Raw genomic sequence first — 18,648 nt, 5'->3', positions numbered from 1 at the left:
ATAAACATTAAGTCAATGGGATCGTATGGCAATGATAAGAACAGATTTTAAAAAAATCCCTTGCAAAGTTAGCTTTAGACTTTGTCTCAGACCTCGGGGAGGAAAAAATAAAATCCGTTATTTCCCCTTCTCTCCAGCTGAGGCCCTACAGATGCATTGCTGTGATTTAGGAGGCTGCTGATAAGACAGTTTACGTGGACCTGACCTGGATTGGAAAGGTTGCCATTCAAGATGGCAAGAAGCCCTTGGAAATGGTGGCCCTTTTGATGCAAGTTCTGAAAGAAATCTCTGGCAGAGTTGCATGGTGGAGCCATGTTCTGAAACACCTCGGATCTCACATTGCTGAACACCTCCGTGGAGATGCGGGTGAATCTGCATTCGCTTGTTTCCGGATACTTTCTGATGGAAGAGAAAACATACATATGTGTCTAAACTTTGGACTTTGGCTTGATCCAGGAGATAGCAATAACACCTAGACTTATATCACAGTGCTTTCCAGCCCCCTCTGAGCGGTTGTTCTGACCTAGGCTTCCTTAGAAAGCATAAAACACAATCTTAATCCTGGCAAAACCTCTTTTGTTTCCATGGCTGTGAATTGCGTTCATTCACAAGGCTTCCCAAACAGTCTTTCAGGGGGATGCTTATCAACACCCACCTTATCACAGTTAGAATGCGGCCAGAGAACTAATTGCCAGATGCAGGGCAAGGCCAAACTTGCCACAGAGTCAAACAGAACTTTTCAAAGCTTGAACTGACCGGATTGCTTCCTGCAAAAGCTCAGATCCCATTCACTCCTCTTTTATGTCCTATGGGAGAGACCAATCATCTCCGAGGTGTGGCCTTACTCCTGAATCGACCCTGGTTTCTCAATTGTTCTTGTCTTCTGCTAGATCTGCACATGCGCAGGCTGGGAACCGGTTCCAGAAGCTCCCCCGCATCACTGCTGTCCGAATCCAAAGGCAGCTGCTGACTGCCAGCCTGCCCTGGCCCCATCTCTGCCTCTCGTGCTGGGCCCTCCTCTGGGACTTCCTCAGTCTCCAACTGGCCGAGGTTCCTCCCCAACCTCCTCACTACTGTCCGACTCTGCTTCCAGCTCTGTCAGCTCACCGGTGGGCCACAACAACTATTTTACAGAGTCAGTCTCTTGCACCCAACCATCTGGGTCCTCATTTTACCCACCTCGGAAGGATGGAAGGCTGAGTCATCCTTGAGCCTGATGAGATTCAATCTGCCAAATTGCAGGCAGCCGGCAGCGAGCAGAAGTAGCCTGCAAGACTGCATTCTTAACCACTGTGCCACCTCGGCTCTGATCCTGGACTGAACCAGCTCAATAGACTAAAGAGAAGGGCCAAGGCATCACCCTACCTGCTAAGTCACTCCTCCCAATGCTAACCAGCCCTTCATACAGTTCTTTGATTGTGTTTTCTCCTGCCATGATGGTCCCATGAAGCCATATCAGAAGCATCCGATGGCCGTGTTCTCGGTAGCTTTTGGTGCCTGGTGAAAAAGGAAGAGCACAGGTGAAGTGAAATATTCCAAGATTATGGATTACAGATATCACAATGATATCACGTGTCACGACATCATCAACAAATGACACAAACGATGTCACTTCATTCATGATGTACTGTAGGCAGTTTGATTGATGCACGGAAAGTCTCTTGCCTACTTGATGCACATGGAAATGTGTAATTTCCTGTTGTGACAGGTGTATTATGACTAGGCTTTGGAATCTCAGAATAGTGTTGGTTAGTGTACATTTAAAGTGACAATACAGATTCCTGTTCTGTTCTATTCCATTCCATTCCATTCCATTCCATTCTATTCTATTCTAGTTGCATGTCTAGCTAACTATTTGAGAGAGATTCCCTATCAGTTAAAATTAGTCCCATGTCCCCCTTTTCTATTTCCCTGACCTAATATTATGTGACAATCTTATATTATTATGGTCCATCGCACAGTCAGATGGTCAGACTGGATTTGTCATTTTTATCCACCTATCAAGTCCTTCATAAGGACCTATGATAGGCAGATGTCATTGTTTGACAGTGTTCAAGGCATTGTGGCAGGATATAAGCTGTTCTGGGTAAAGCTGTCTTTTGCAATTGACTGATGATTTTGTCAATGCCGAGGATGTTCAAGTTGGGTTGTTTTGGGATTGAACCCAAGGTGCCTATTACTGTTGGTACTATCTTTACTACTACTACTCATCATCATCATCATCATCATCATCATCATCATCATCATCATCATATCATTTCTATTATATTGCCACTATCATAACTGAAAAGGCAGCATAGCAACCAGATAATGAGTGGTTATGTTCATAGAACAAGCTTAAGCAAGTCAGATGAAGATCCATTGAGATTCATATAGCCTGCTACGCTTGGTAATCTTGGTAGGAGGATCATCTGTGAGGATTTGTGTGCCCAAATAAGTGAAGATGGCAGCTACAAGGATGAAATCAAAGCACTTTTTTCATGCATGCCATTTACCATCTTGACTATTTAACCCCTCCTTGCTGATGCTCCTGGCTCCCCCGCCCCCCCAGTTTAAAATATTGTGTAAATCCAGTTCAGTAGGTAAATATAGCAACAGCACTTAGACTTATATACTGCTTCACAGTGCTTTACAGCCCTCTCTAAGTGGTTTACAGAGTCAGTCTCTTGCCCCCAACAATCTGGCTCCTCATTTTATCTACCTCGGAAGGATGGAAGGCTGAGTCAAACTTGAGCCAGTCTGGATTGAACTCCAGACTGTTGGAAAAGTTAGTCCGCAATACTGTATTCTAACCACTGCGTCACCACAGCTGTTTGTTGTATATAGGGCAATATATCGTGTAAGCCCCAAACACAATAACCAAGTTAATGATGGCACTTGAATACAACTATGCTGTGTGTGTGTGTGTGTGTGTGTGTGTGTGTGTGTTGTATATCTTACCTATGCAAAGTTTTTTTTCTCTCTCTGTCAAACTTCCTCTAGTTTCAAAAGTTGTGCCATAGGCAACTAGGCTCTGCATGGAACTCATTGATTCAGAACAGTGTTTTCAAATCTCAATAATCAAGTCAAGTTGATTTATAGGTTCTTGTACTGTTGTAGAGAGCCAATGTGGTGCCGCATTTAAGCATCAGGCTAAAAACCAGGAAACCATGAGTTTTAGTCCCATCCTGGGCACCAAGTTAGCTGTATAACCTTGGGCCAGTTCCAGAGGTGGCATTCAGCAGGTTCTGACCAGTTCTGGAGAACCGGTAGCGGAAATTTTGAGTAGTTCAGAGAACCAGCATATCCCACCTCTGACTGGCCCCACCCCCACCTATTCTCTGCCTCCCGAGTCCCAGCTGATCGGCTGGGTCTTCTTTGGTTGACCTGCACAGGAGAACAGTGCTGGAAAGCAGGTTAGTGGGGTGGGGAGGAAATGGGGATTTTGCACTAGCCTTCCCCTGCCACGCCCACCAATCCACACCCAGAGAACCGGTAATAACATTTTTTGAATCCCACCTCTTCCCCTCCTAAGAACGGGGAATTACTTAAGAGGAAGTGTGGCAAACCACTTCAGAAAAACCTTGCCAAGAAAACTGCAGGGACTTGTCTGCAGGAAATCTCTGAGAATTGGACACGACTTAACAGAAGAATAAAACTGCTGTAAGAATACATCTGATTTCAGAAGAATTTTTTTTTTTCTAAATGGGCCTCATTGTGAATGCATTGAAAATGTCAGCAAAAAAGAAAGGGAAAGATCAGTTAATTCGCACTTTGATTCCTAAGAACCAGATAAATAGGTATGGGTTGCTTGCAGATACATCCTCTGGAGCTAACAAATTGTGTTAAATATTATAAGAAAGCTTCTGCCTTTTAATAAAGCAGAATAGTTTGAAAAGGTGCCGCTAAGAGACCAACATAGCGGCCCTCCAATAGTGTCTTTGAGTATGTCACTGCTCAAGGCTTTTTCTGAATTGCCAATTTTTGAATGTTTTAAATTTTTTTTACTGTAACTGTTCTCAATTGTTGTCCACTGGGGATTTAAAAAAACAACAACTGAAAAGAATTTTCTGGCTTTCATTGGAGATGATGAAGGAAGCACAGTAGTAATTCAGCTTCCCTAGAGGGTTGGGCTTGCTCACTGATGCAGCTCTATTTTCTCTTTATAAAACCTGCCTGGGGTTGAACATAACTTGGGGTGTGGGAGACCAGAAAACCCAATTCAAACATGCTTCATCCACCTTTTTTCAACATGAGTAGCCGGTCACAGCTGAGCCAGCTAATCTCTTAATAAGGACTGGATGGCAGCCAGGTTAGAGAAAAATACTGGCTGGCAAAGTGGTTTTCAATTTTTACTTCTCCTTTTTTCTTGCAAACTGCTTCTTGATTTGGTCTCCTCTCTGAAAGAGATGCATCGTTCATATTTCATGAGATGTTTTCCTTCAGTGCTGGTCTCACAGTCGAAATGCTAGTCTTGCATTTTTAAAAAACCCAGGGCTACGGCTGTTCTAGCCTGTCTGAAAGACCCTAGAAAGAGTAACAAGAAGAGCAGCAATGATGATGAAGCGTCTGGAGGCTAAACCATATGATGAACAATTGAAGGAACTGGGCAGTGGTGGGATTCAAAAAAAATTGACAACCGGTTCTGTGGGCGTGGCTTGGTGGGCGTGGCAGGGGAAGGATACTGCAAAATCCCCATTCCCTCCCCACCCCACTAACCTGCTTTCCAGCTCCGTTCTCCTGTGCAGGGCAACCAAAGAAGACCCAGCCGATCAGCTGGGACTCAATGGGAGGCAGAGAAGAGATGGGGGTGGGGCCAGTCAGAGGTGGGATTTGCGTTCCTCGCCTGGCGACTGGCACCGCTACACCTCGTGTCGGCTTTCAAGGCTGGGTCTCCAGAGTTTTCAAACGTTTAAGGTGTGGTTCTCCAAACTACTCAAAATTTCTGCTACCGGTTCTCCAGAACTGGTCAGAACCGGCTGAATACCACCTCTGGAACTGGGTATGACTAGTCTAATGAAGAGAAGGACTAGGGAGGATCTGATAATTGTCTTCCAATATTTAAGGGGTTGCCACCAAGAAGAGGGAGTCCACTTATTCTCCAAAGCACCTGAGGGCAGAAGAAATAGTATCAGGTGGAAGATCATTAAGACAGAGAACCAACCTTCTAGCTTGCCTCTACAAGTTGTGGGTGCTCCAACATCAGATATTTCCAAGAAGAAAGTGGACAGCCATTTGTCTGGAACAGGATAGGGTCTCCTACTTCAGCAACAGGTTGGACTAGAAGATTTCCGAGATCCCTTCCAACCCTATGATTCTATGTTCTAGGAAAGTTAGACCCTCTTCATAATACAGATAGTCCTCAACTTACAACCACTTTTTTAGTGATAGTTCAAAGTTATAACGGCACTGAAAAAAAGGCACTCATGATCAGGATTGTTGTAGCATCCCCGTGATTGAGATCAAAATTTGGGGCCCTGGCAACCAGTATGTAATTTATAAGGTTTGCAGCATCCAAGGTTCTGTGATCGCCAATTGTGACCTTTCCAGATGACTTCCCACAAGCAAAGTCAACGAGAGAAGCTAGATTCACTTAATAGCATGTGTTATGGTTCACCGGCAGCCGGTGCAGATGGCAGCGGAATCAGACAGTCCAGGAGCCTGGACAGGACTCGGACACGGGTCCTGCGTCCGATGCAGAGATGGGGCCAGGACCATCTGGAGTCCCTGGTCTCCTATTCAGCAGCAGGTGGGAAGAAAGTCACCCCTGTCACCTACCTGTCCACTGGTGTTCAATTGCACGGATGTGCGCCTCCGTGAATTTCCAATAGTGTGCAAGTTTCCTCCACTCATTGGCCTTGAGGTATTTGGTTGCGAGCCGCCATATCACCGAACGGATATGTCGCGTTTCCAGCCGATGGTCTTGCTTGAAAGTTAAACGCTCGGTTATCCAGGAATCCGAATCGCTGTTGAGGTTATCCTGGAGATAAAAGGTCACAATTTCCTTCACGGTTCACAGTATGAACCCAGATACTTATGGTTATTCAACAAACCATGGTTAAAACACCCCAGGTTTTGTTTAATGATTGAGTACAGTCCCTTAGAATCACTGTCTTGCTGAGCAAGATTTGATTCCTGTAACGACTCTTCTATAGGGGGGAAATGGAGGAGCTGTGGGGCAAATCATCCCCACAGATCTAAACATGGAATGGATTATAGCACTTAGACTTATATATCACTTTACAGTGCTTTATAGCCCTCTAAGCAGTTTACAGAGTCAGCATATTGCCCCCAACAATTTTGGGTCCTCATTTTACCCACCTCGGAAGGATGTAAGGCTGACTCAACTTTATCATATCCTTTTTAGCTGACTTCTAATTCTTCATCTACCTCTGAGCAGTACACAAAGCTGGTTTGTCATGGTTTGTTTAACCTAGTTTTTCCCAACCTTGGCAACTTTAAGCTGTGTGGACTTCGACTTCCAGCTGGCTGGAGAATTCTGGGAGTTGACATCTTCACAGTTTAAACTTGCCAAGGTTGAAAAACACCAATCTAACCACTAGACATCTAACCATAGCTTACATCGAAACCAGTAAACTATGATTCAGCACACCCTGAAGACTCGGTTTACCCAATGTCCGAAGCCCAAATCCCACAAACCACAATATGGATTAGAGTAAGATGTCTACCAACCCTAAGCCTTTGGATGTTCCAGCCACATCAGAGACTGCCATGGTCCATAAAAAGGGGGAATGTCACTGCCTTTTGTTACTCCTGCCCTTCAGTCCTCAAGATCTCTCTTGTCTGGTTCCTCATTATCCTGCATTTCTTCTACCAGTTCCTACTAGTTGGTGGAGTCTTTAGTGCTCTCTGAGGTTGCTTGTTTTCTTGCAGGTGTTTCATTACCATACTAGGTAATATCATCAGTGCCAGTAGGGAGTGGTGTTTATTAAGCAATCAACATCCTGATGAGCTGAAATTAGCACCAAGATTAACATTAGATCAACAATCAAGAAGCCAACAGTATCTTGGGTTATACAATAGTGTGTCAGACAAACACACTAACGGTAAACAACAGCACAATCAAAGAGCTACCAAATCCAGTCTCACCGTCACTGACTGGGCAAGCCTTTTGTATATAAAAATAAGAACCAACCCTATTCCTTTCCAGTACTGATGATGTTATCTAGTTGGGTCACAAAATGTCTGCAAGAAAACATCAAGCTCAGAAAGAACCAAGGACCCACAGTTCATCCCTGAGCTACAGATATTCTTTTCTATCTTACTACTCCGTTTGACGAAAACAAAGTGGCTTTAAAAAAAAACCATTCAAAGGAAAGAGGATGATGGTAAAAATATCCCAGGAAGGCACTGCATGTTCTTGCAGCTATTTAATGTCAAGGTGGACATGCAATGCATGTCCAATAAATGTCCTACAGTATTAGCCATCTTGTCATCAGACTTCTGCAGTCTCCCTGGCTTTTCACATTTCCATCCATTTTATTCGATCATTTTTACCTGTTGTGACCCTCCCAGAGGGATTTAAATGAGATGGCAAGCCATACAGCTCAATCAATCAATCAATCAATCAAGTCCCTGGGCTTTTTCCAATAGCAGCATGACTGTTGTCACAAAGAGAGATTTTTGTTCTTGAGAAATAATTGCAGGGTTTTGGTTTCCTCTGGAGAAATTCTCCCAAGATTTGACAGAAAATTCCAACAAGTTCTTTGCCTCCGATTCCATCCCACAGCTACAATTTCCTGCTTGCCTATTTTTTTCCCCCCTGCACAATTAACTGCTTATCTTTATTACCAAAAGCCATTTTGTGCTCTTTCCCTTCTGCCCAGTTAACTTCTTTCCATTATCTCCTCAGCCCTCAACTTCCTTCACCTCCTTCGGTCACCTCAGAACCACAAATCCCACTTACTTTTTCCCACTTGTAAAACCTATCCGCTTTGATGATCATATCAACCAAACTGACGTGGTTCCCACGGGCAGCTACGTCCAGAGATGTTTTTCCTTGCTGCAGAAAAAATATATATAAATCCTCTGAGTTGAACAAGACAAAACATTGGAGTTTTTAAAAATAAATGGGCAGCAAATATTTAACTTTGGCCATATCATGACTGTGTTTACTCCACTAATTGATAGATACTTATCCCAGAATCTTAGATTTAGTTCTGCCTGATGTAATGGAAAACAGAATTTACATCTGTGTAGCTGATGCCATGCAGATTATTAGATAACAATCTTATACTGTGATTTTTTAAAGCATGGAGGAATTTTCAAGCATTTTATATTTTACGGTCGAGCTGAATGTCTGTGGAGATTCTCAGTCATCCAGGTCATGGTTGTCCCAAACTGCTTTTTCCAAAAGACAACTGCACTTTCTTGGGGTTTTTTTCTTTGAAAACTTTTAGCTTCTCATCTAAGACGCTTCTGCAGTTCTGACTGATTGCTGGGGAGTGGAAGGATTTAGTGCTAACAACCAGATGACTGCAAAGAATGTCTAAATCCTTCCATTCCTCACCAGTCAATTAGAAGAAGCTTCTTGGATGAGAAGAGAAACGTTTTCAAGGAAAACCAACAAACCAAAAAGTCCTATTGCGTTTTGGAAAAAGCACCTTTGGGACTGTTGAGTTGAATATCTGGAAGCCAGATTCAGTAAAACTCTTGTTATCGCAGAAGATAAAATAAAATATCTATATAGATGGGTTTTCCATCCAACCTGTATTGATAAACTCATATAATTCCCTGACATAGAAGCCAATAACATCTGATATGATCCATTGTGAGTTTGCTCTCCAGTATCTCCCTATAGTAGGCTTAGACAAAACCTAGAATGAAGACTAGCAGAGAAGCTTTGATGAGGTCCAGAAGGACAGATTTAACCCAGGACACTTCTGCTACAATGACCTCATATATCCATTATCTTCAAATGCTGTTATTATATAAAAGAGGTGTCACACTGGAACATTTAGATGCTTTGCCCTCAAATCATTTTGACCAGGAGATGCAACCATTCCCTCTATCTTGTATGACCAGTTTGTCTTTGACTTACAACCACCGTTGGGTCTGGAAAATTCATTGTTAAGCATCTTGGTCATTAAATAAAGCATCCTCTGACCACAACTGATTTTTTAATGTTTTTTTTTGTTGCCACAGTTGTTAAACAAATCACCACAATCATTAATCACACAAGCCCAGATTGCAACCTTCCTTTCATTTATGTAGCACCGGGAGCTGGGTTAAGATCCTAAAATAAGCTAATACTACTCATAAGAACAACAACAATGTCACCACCCCTAGCATGAAGCTAAGTGGCATCTACTACCTATTGCCCTCCCGGAGGGGGCTATTTTGACTGTCTTTAAGTTAAGAGCATCAGGGACTGGCCCATCTGAATTTCTAGGAGTAAAAAATATAATGGGGACAGGATGTGCACTGAAAAACATTATTTTTGTAGATCAAATGTGGGATGTATAAGGTAAGTTCCCTTTAAAACATCCCTGGTGCATTCTCATGCTAAAATCCTGTGTGGCCATGGCTGGCACAGGTTTGCAAAGAGGTAAGCTTTCATGCATAGCAAAACAGCGACGTTACCTTATCGGTTAATTTTAAATTCACCCCAGCCATGAGGATCAACTCAGCGATATCTTGCCTTCCGTGCTCTGCAGCAATATGAAGAGGGCTCTGTTGCCTCTGAAAGCAAAAAATAGAGAATCAGAAATCAGCAGTGCAAAGAATTTGGGAGAAGCATCCGTTCCTTAGCATTGAGATGAACCGCTTTTGGGAATCTGGTTATAAAAGCTTTTCCTGTAGCCTTAAGGAGGCATTCTCTTCCATCTTTGGCACCTTGTGGGGACAAGAAGCTCCAGCAGGAGGGAGCCAACTGAATCAAAGGGATAGATAAGAAATAAGTAGCCTTTACTGTTATTTTTCTGTAGTACACACATTAAAATGAAATTCCAATGTCCACTCTCGAAAGAAAAAACCCCACCCACCAAACAATGTCAGCACTCCAAGGATAGCAGTAATATAATAGCAGAAGCAGCCAAAAGTGCCAAGTTATACAAAATGATGGCAAAACTTACACACACACACACACATAAATATCAATATTAATCATAGTTAATTAATCTTGAATACCTAGCGGAAAATGCCAGCTCCCAATTCCTACTGAATTTCACCCCAGAAATAATGATAAGCCTTTTCAATAATTCCTTGGACTTTGGGGCAGCTGCCTGAACTCAAAGGGAATTTTCCTCCAACTTGGATTCCATAACCATTTCATTACCAGGATGCGCTAAGACAAAGAGCTATAAGGTATAAAATTACGTATGTATTTGTATTTCGCATTTATGAACTGTCCATTTCTCTCAAAGAAAGAGATCTTATTTAGAGATTTAATTAATTAATTGTTCAATATTCCATAATTATTCTTTTTATAAATAATTCAAGACGGCTGCCTTATTTAATACTCTCCCCTCCTCCTTTTGTCTTTACAACAACCACAACCCTGTGAGGTGAGTTGGGAGGAAAGAATGGGCCTGGCCCAAAGGCATCTAGCCAGCTTTCATGCCCAAGGTGGGACTAGAACTCCCGGACTCCCGGTTTCCAGCCTGATGCCTGAACTATTAGACAAAGAATTCCAGCAAGTGAACTTAATTTTCAGTTTACAACCAATGCAACCAGCTCCACGAGTCTTCGACCAAGCAATGCCATCTTCAAAGACCCAGGAAGTGCCCCGTCTCTTGTCATGGCATCTTCTAATTCTTCTGGAATTAGATCCCCTTGAGATCCAGATAGATCCCTCTCAGATGGCATTACCTTCTCCTAGACATTCATTTAAGGTGACTGAGCCATTATCTGTGTATATTTGTTGGGTTGTTGACCAGTATTGCCATTTTCTTCTCCATTTTTTTCCTTGCCGTCTCTTTAACTTGCTTTTTTTCTTTCTTTCCCTATTCATATTAGATTTTATCCTCCATATGTTCCAAGCTGCCCAGAGGTGTTCTGGAGTGCAGTAGCAACTAAATTGAATAAATAATTTAATTAAAAGAAATGAAAGCAGTGCAGGAGGCTGTGATTTTGATCCTAGGTAGAGGCAGATATTTCTCTCCCTGAGCACACTGAGAATATATCTGCTGAAAAAAAACCTCCACATTGGCAACAGGAAGGGAATCTGGTCAGTAAACTCACAGCTCCATTCAGTTGCCCAGATTCCATCCCGCAAGGGATTATGGGGGTTGTTAAAAGAGGCTGATGATGATGAATTAGGCAAAGAACTTGCAAGGACTCTAATCTGCTGCCAAAGCTTTGTTAGAACTTAAACACATTGGTCTCCATAGTTTAAAAAGCCTTACATTATCAGGAACATCAAGGTCACATTCAGCATCAATGAGAAGCTTGACCATGGCTGGGTGGTTCCGTAGCACCGCAATGTGCATAGCTGATGCATTTTGCTGTGGGGGAAAAAAGGCAATGTTAATACTTGGAGCATTGAGCAAATCTAGGCTTCTAAGTTGCATTCTGCTGAAACTGGAAAAAGCCACATTGGAACTTCACGCAAGTTGTGGTTATTTGCTGATCTTGGTAGCACAATGTAGGGAGTCCTCAAGTTACACCAGTTCATTTAGTGACTGCTCGAACTTACAACTGCACTGAAAAAATGACTTAGAGCTGTTTTTCATACTTATGACCGTTGTAGCCTCCCTATGAATTCCTGATCAAAATTTGGGAGCTTGGCAAATGGTTGATATTATTTGTGACAGTTGCCGTGTCCCAGGGTTATGTGATTGTCAACTAAAAAGATTACTCCTTTGGTCTTTTTAGCTGCCAGAAAAAGGGACTGGGGGAAAACAAGGCATTCTTGAAATGCCTAGATAATCACCTCGGTAGCCCAAAGTTTTCGGAGCATAAGAAGGTTATTGGAGAGCATGATGGATGACTCTTGGAGACTGATGTGTCCCATTGGAGAAGTCACATGCAGAGGGTGGGGGAAAGACCAGGGTCAAGGGGGAAATGTATGATGTGATTTAGTACCGGTTGCACCCAGCCACGCACCAACATGGCAACTTCTAATAAACCAGTTTACTTTTTCTGAGATGCGGCTAGAGACTTTTGATTTGAATGAGGGTGGATTTGTTGGGAGCTCTGACAGTGTCACTTTTTGCAGCCTTCCGACAAGCAAAGTCAGTGGGGAAGACGGATTCATTTAACAACCGTGCTATTAGGACAATAATAATGTGATTCACTTAACAGATGTGACAAGAAAAGTCGCCAAATGGGGCAAAGCCCACTTAACAAATGTCTCACTTAGCAACAGAAATTTGGGGCTCAATAATGGTTGTACGTCGAGGACTAACTCTATCGGGCTTTCAGATCTCTGCCTAAAGACAAAGAGTTGGCCATCCTTAGTTTAACCCACCCCTGTTTTCTCCATCTTTTCCTCATCCTTTTCTGACAAGACTAAAACAGGGCAAAACTCACGTAATAATTATCTTGCTTTGCAAGATAAATTTGGGATTCAATTGTGGTCCTGAGTAGAAGACTACCTGGGCACATTCTCCTGGGCCATGAGGGAAAAACAGGCCCAGATTATTAATTCAGAGGGTTCAGCTTTAATCCCAAAGTGCCCCACAAATTAGTTTAGTTTAGTTTATTGTCATTGCACCTCGTACAACGAAATTAAACACATCTTTAGTGTACATTATGACTATGAAAATAACACAAACACACATCCTTCACATTCTATACAACTGAATTGAAAACCCAATATTGCATTAATATTGCACGATACAGCAGAATTCAAAAGAGCTACTGCCCTGGGATAGGAGCTGTTTTTCAGCCTATTTGTCTTTGTTTTTATTGTCCTGTACCGTCTGCCAGATGGTAATAGTTCAAAAAAAGGGTTCCCAGGATGAGGTGGATCTTTGAGAATGTTTTGAACTTTCTTAAGGCAGCGGGAGCTATAAAGCTCTTCCAAAGAGGGGAGAGGGCAACCAATGATCCTCTGGCAATGATGTTCACCCTCTGGAGTGCTTTCCTATCTGCCACTGTGCAATTGGCAAACCAGACACAGGTCAATAAGTTCAGATAGTCTCTATGGTGCAGTGGTAGAAGGTCACCGTGATGTTAGCCCTCTGGAATGCAGTTGTGTATCTAGTGAGTTTAACAGTCTTCTCCTTGTTCCAAGTCAGAGTTAAAGTCATAGAGAAGCCCTCAGAAAAATTTCTCTAGAAATGCCATCTTGATTGCTTTTGGGTTCAAACAGAACAAAAGGAAACAATCTGTCCTCGGGCTAGTTTACTGAATAATAAATCTTCCTTCCACACCAAATGCGGAAGATCTTTTGTCAGTTGTGCCCCACAGGTGGGAGAAACATAAACAGGAATTGAACCTTTGTTTTTACTGTAAATAGGGCTTATAGTTCATCCTTGGCAGTTGTTGAGTTTCTTTCTTCACGATTTTCCTTGTTCTTGTAACAATCTTATGGATCTCTGAGCTACATCCCAGAATCATTGCACACACAATGTCCGCTTCTAATAGTAGCCAGAAGTCTGACACTATTGGAGTTTTGAGCTGCTGGTGCTCTGGCTGCACCAGGGGATGTTCCAGATAGAGGTGGAGTGGAATAGCAATAGCACGTAGACTTATATTCCACTTCACAGTGCTTTACAGCCTTCTCTAAATAGTTTATAGTATCAGCCTATTGTCCACAATAATCTGGGGACAAACAACTATTTTACCGACCTCGGAAGGATGGAAGGCTGAGTCAACCTTGAGCCGGTCAGGATCGAACTCTTGGCAGTTGGCAGAATTAGCCTGTAATACTGCATTCTAACCACTGTGCCATCACGGCTCCTATGTGATCCTTCCAAGGGAAACTCAGAGGATGCGCCTGTCTCCTCTATTTGGAGGTGTGAAGATATTCTGGTTGCAGTTGATGAAATCAGTCACTTACATAATTCAGAGCATCCGTCTGGATTCCTGCAGCAAGAAGGGTTTTGGCCATGTCTACATAGCCATTCAGTGCAGCATAATGGAGGCAGGTCATTTTTTTCTGGGAAAAGAAAAACATCAAAGAGGACATCAGGCAATGCAAGCTCACAAAAATCTACTACAGCTAGTTCTTCACTTACAACCATTGGTTTATTGACTGTTAAGTTACAACGACACTGAAAAAAGTCACTTATGAATGTTTCTCATATTTACAACCATTGTAGCCTCCCCATGATTATGGGGCTATAGAAATGATGCAAATAAATAGATAACTCTGCTAAACAACTAATCCCCACAACATTGTCAAAACTATTTACTAAGACTGTATTACTATTATTCTTCTCATCCTTCCTAGTATCTATCTCCTACTTATGACTATAACCTTGTTGCTTGCATCTTTACAGTTTATATTGTTCTATTTAGTTTCCTAGTATGATTTTGATTGCTTATTGTAGCATTCTATGATTATCACTGTTGTATCTTATGATTCTTGATGAATGCATTTTTATGTACACTGAGAGCTTACGTACCGAAGACAAATTCCTTGTGTGTCCAATCACACTTGGCCAATAAAGAATTCTATTCTATAAAAGAACAAATAAATATTCCTCCGATATGTCTTGACCAAATACTTCAAATCAACTAACCATACCTGCGTTTGGACATTGACTTCACAGCCAGCTTCCAGAAGTAGATGGATGCAATCACTGTGTCCTCCCTCAGCAGCTAAATGTAGGGAAGTCATCCCTTCCTGGAGAAAGAGAGGAAACGAAAGCTCTGGTTGTCCTTCTAATTTAATGCATGAGAATTAGTTCTCACACAGTCAGGGATAAACAACATAGTAGCATATCTGTGGCCATTGCATGCACGAATGAGATCTGCAAAGCAGCCCTCTCAGGAAGAAGATGGAATTGGTGTCGGAGCGAAGGAGCACTGGAGCAGTCTGGAAGGACAACTAAATAGAAGAGAATCTCTCTAGCTCAGAGTTCAGCTGTGAAGTTTTGGAGTTTGGTTGTTTTCTTGAAGATGTTTTGTTACCTCACAAGGTTATATCTTCAGTTGAGTCCTTGGTTGTTTTCTTGAAGATGCTTTGTTACCTGACTAGGTTACATTTTTAGTGAGATCCTTGGAGCTCCCTGAGTTTGGTTGTTTTCTTGAAGATGTTTTGTTACCTCACCACATTATATCTTCAGTTGGGTCCTTGGTGCTCTCTGAGCTTGGTTGTTTTCTTGCAGATGTTTCTGCAAGAGACATCTTCAGTGCTAGGTCTGCAGAAAACAACTAAGAAACATCTGCAAGAAAACAAACAAGTTCAGAGACAGCCAAGAATTCCACAAACAACTAAATCATGGCAAGGGGCCAAGATAAGGATGACTGTGTCATACACCTGCCTTATGTTATGTAATCTGCTTTGGCTATTACCAAAACTCAAGAAAAAGAGTTGGCATTAAATTTCCATGTTTCCTATGCGGGAAAACATATTTTTCAGTTTTATACTCACTGCATTCTTGTCATCCAGGTCCATGCCAACTTCTAGAAGTTTCTGCAATACATCTGCATGTCCATTCATGGCTGCCAAATGAAGGGCTGTGTTCTTCTCCTGTAAACCAAGGTGACATTCCATATTAAGGGGAGAAGAGCTGTCATGGGGATCCAGTGGGAGAACAGGTAGAAATGTTCCTCTAAGTCTAAGACATTGTGTCAGGCTACAGAACTTTTTCCCATTCAATTAGCAAGAATGAACTTCTGAAAACCAAACGTATCAAAAAGGAATCCTTTATTGAGATGAGACAATTCATGTAGGAGTTCAAAGCAGCATCTGAGGTCCCTCAGGCATACAGGGATACATAAGGGAGTTTAGAACCCCTCCCCTTATCTCAATGTGTATTTAGAGAAACAAAAGCCAGTATGTTAATTCCCCTCCCACCCCTTCTGTAGGAATGATCTTTCTCCCAGTTTCCCAGGACATACCTAATTTCCCCCCACTCCCTTTTTAGAACGAACTTTTTCCAGAGATTCCCTGGATACATCTCACTGTGGAATTTTTATGATCTTCTCATCTCCTGGCTGTGCCTCTCGGAGGTGATAGGTTCTGACCATCTGGCTTTTCTCCCTCCGTTGTATCATGTGTGGGTTATACAAATTCGATATAAGGTTAAATATATTCAGGTTACATCAAGAAAGGATTTCTTTATCAGCCTCCCCCCACCCTTTTCTTCTTCCACTGAAGAAATGACAGATACACGGATCTGACACATTGTTTCTCAATCTTGGCCACTTTTAAGTTGTATGGACTTCAACTCCCAGAATTCTCCATCAGCCTGCTGGCTGGGGAATTTGGGGAATTGAATTCCACACATCTTAAACCTCTCCTTTTTTTCAGTATGTTTTATTTTTATTCATAAACATTTTGAATACAGTAAATTGTCAGGGCATATCATTTACGAAAAAGCAAAAAACAAACAGAAGAATCAACATATGTAGTAATAACAATAACAATAGTGTAGCAAAATAATTTTAACTAAATTTCTCTATGTATTAGCTTATTTATAATTCTCTTAATTATATCAACATGTTTATAATTATCAACCCTCTTTGTATTTAATTCATACATAACAATAATCTTTCTTCACCTAATTTCAAACTCTAACCACTCGTAAAATCTGTTCCATGTTAAGTAATATTCTGTGTCTTCTTTGTCCTTTATTTTTAATGTCAATCTATCAATCTCTGCACAGTCTAGTATTTTCTGAATTATGTCCTCATCTGATGGGGTGTTCTCATTTTTCCAATGTTGTGCAAATACAATCCTTGCAGCTGTCAATACATGCAAAACTAAATATACAATCCCTTTATCATATCCTTCTGGCATTATACCCAACAAAAATATTTCTGGTTTCAAATCTATGTGTTGCTTGATCATCTTTTCCAACCATGTGTGTATTTTTGTCCAATTTTCTTGCTTTCATACAAGTCCACCAACATCTTAAATCTCTATGGATTTTCTAGCCCCAGGAATTCTGGCAGGCACAATACCATAAAATCAATCCATAAAAGTAAACTTCTGGGATTATATCTGATAATCATCGTTATATTGGCTAATTGCCAATGGGTAGAGCATTAGCAATGAGAAAGCAAAATTCTAGTTTAAGATGCTGAAAAACAAAACAACTATTCTTTCAAACGAGGTGTTATTACTTTCATGGAATGATGTAGTGTTGCAGTGTGGCACACCACAAGATCAGTTCCTTTGGGGTTTGCATGTAACATTGTGGTATACATAGAAAATGGAGGAATAGGTGTCACCACCTAATCCCCTTGCCAACCCAAAGCACCATCCAACGATCACACATTCTAAGTTATGAATCCAAGAAAATAAGGGCATTAGTTAGTAAATTAATGCAGTCATCTCAAATTTGGAATTAATGGAGTCATTCCAAACCTTCATGTAAATATTTTAACATGACCTTGACTTGGATTTTATAATAAACTTTCAAACTTATTATTTACATCCTGCCTTTTTGTGGCCCCTGGCTTTCATAGCAGAGGGCAGACTTAAACCTGGTTTTCCCCAGTCTTAAGCAAATATTTTAACCACTATACATATTGTGTCAAACACTGATCAACTAGTGACCCAGCGGGGGGCAATTGTAGAATGGAACAGTTACCTTGGTGGAAGTATGCAAGAGCTGTGAAGGGGAAATAGCAATAACACTTAGACTTACCTACCGCTGCGGAGTGCTTTTACAGCTCTCTCTAAGCAGTTTACAGAGTCAGCCTCTTGCCTCCAACATTCTGGGTCCTCATTTTAATGACCTTGGAAGGTTGGAAGGCTGAGTCAACCTTGAGCCGGTCAGGATCGAACTGCTGGCAGTGAGCAGAGTCAGCCTGCAATATTGTGTTCTAACCACTGCACCACCATAGCTCAGAGGCATGTCATTTGGGGAAAGGAGGGAGCATGAGAAAGAAACTCAAAATGATCCCACCTTGACCCCACTTGGCGTAAGATGGAGTAGAGAGAAATTCTGCCAGGCTTTCAAGTCGTTGTTGTTATACCTTACAACGTAAAAGTGGCATTCCTGGAATCTTTGCAATATCTGTTCCTCTCCTGGCCTATCTGGAAGGGCAGATATCAATCCTGAAAGTTTCCCTTCTGGCCCCACTTATCCCTGACAGAATCAAAGGAGGGGTCCTTGTTGCTCTCCGAGCTTGGTTGTTTTCTTTGCAGACATTTCATTACCAACTAGGTAACATCATCAGTTGTAAGAAGGGAGGAGGGTTTGTAGGGAGTAGGAGGAGCAGCACTGTGGGGTCCTTGTTGTTCATTGAGCTTGCTTCCTTGCAGACATTTCATTACCCATATTAGGTAACATTATCAGTTATAAGAAAGGAGTAGGGCTTGTAGAGAGGAGGAGGAGGAGGAGGAGGAGGAGGAGGAGGAGGAGGAGGAGGAGGAGGAAGAGGAGGAAGAGGAGCACTGTGGGGTCCTTGTTCTCTGAGCTTGTTTTCTTGCAGACATTTCATTACCCATATTAGGTAACATCATCAGTTATAAGAAAGGAGTAGGGCTTGTAGAGAGGAGGAGGAGGAGGAGGAGGAGGAGGAGGAGGAGGAGGAGGAGGAGGAGGAGGAGGAGGAGGAGGAGGAGGAGCACTGTGGGGTCCT

At 42.0% G+C, this 18,648-nt stretch overlaps 1 protein-coding gene across 3 annotated transcripts in view; it reads right to left on the bottom strand.

Annotated features, from left to right (window-relative positions):
- Window positions 1-18,648, bottom strand: part of ANKDD1A (ankyrin repeat and death domain containing 1A) — a 36,624-nt gene continuing 17,976 nt past the window's right edge. For 2 of the 3 annotated variants that reach the window (XM_087972830.1, XM_087972832.1), the window contains 9 exons: window positions 15,485-15,583; window positions 14,636-14,734; window positions 13,946-14,044; window positions 11,346-11,444; window positions 9,583-9,681; window positions 7,907-8,002; window positions 5,758-5,959; window positions 1,366-1,497; window positions 1-399 (listed from right to left, as the gene is read on the bottom strand). In XM_087972830.1, coding sequence (XP_087828956.1) covers window positions 335-399; window positions 1,366-1,497; window positions 5,758-5,959; window positions 7,907-8,002; window positions 9,583-9,681; window positions 11,346-11,444; window positions 13,946-14,044; window positions 14,636-14,734; window positions 15,485-15,583 — 990 coding nt within the window. In that variant the 3' untranslated portion in view covers window positions 1-334. The remainder of the gene's footprint in view (window positions 400-1,365; window positions 1,498-5,757; window positions 5,960-7,906; window positions 8,003-9,582; window positions 9,682-11,345; window positions 11,445-13,945; window positions 14,045-14,635; window positions 14,735-15,484; window positions 15,584-18,648) is intronic. The other variant, XM_087972831.1, reaches the window with a different exon arrangement.

Source organism: Notechis scutatus, chromosome 11, assembly GCF_049901735.1.
Source record: "Notechis scutatus isolate UNSWTSFEM ecotype Mainland chromosome 11, rNotScu1.2, whole genome shotgun sequence".
Lineage (NCBI taxonomy): Eukaryota > Metazoa > Chordata > Lepidosauria > Squamata > Elapidae > Notechis > Notechis scutatus.
This window is presented reverse-complemented; position numbering and strand designations above follow the sequence as displayed.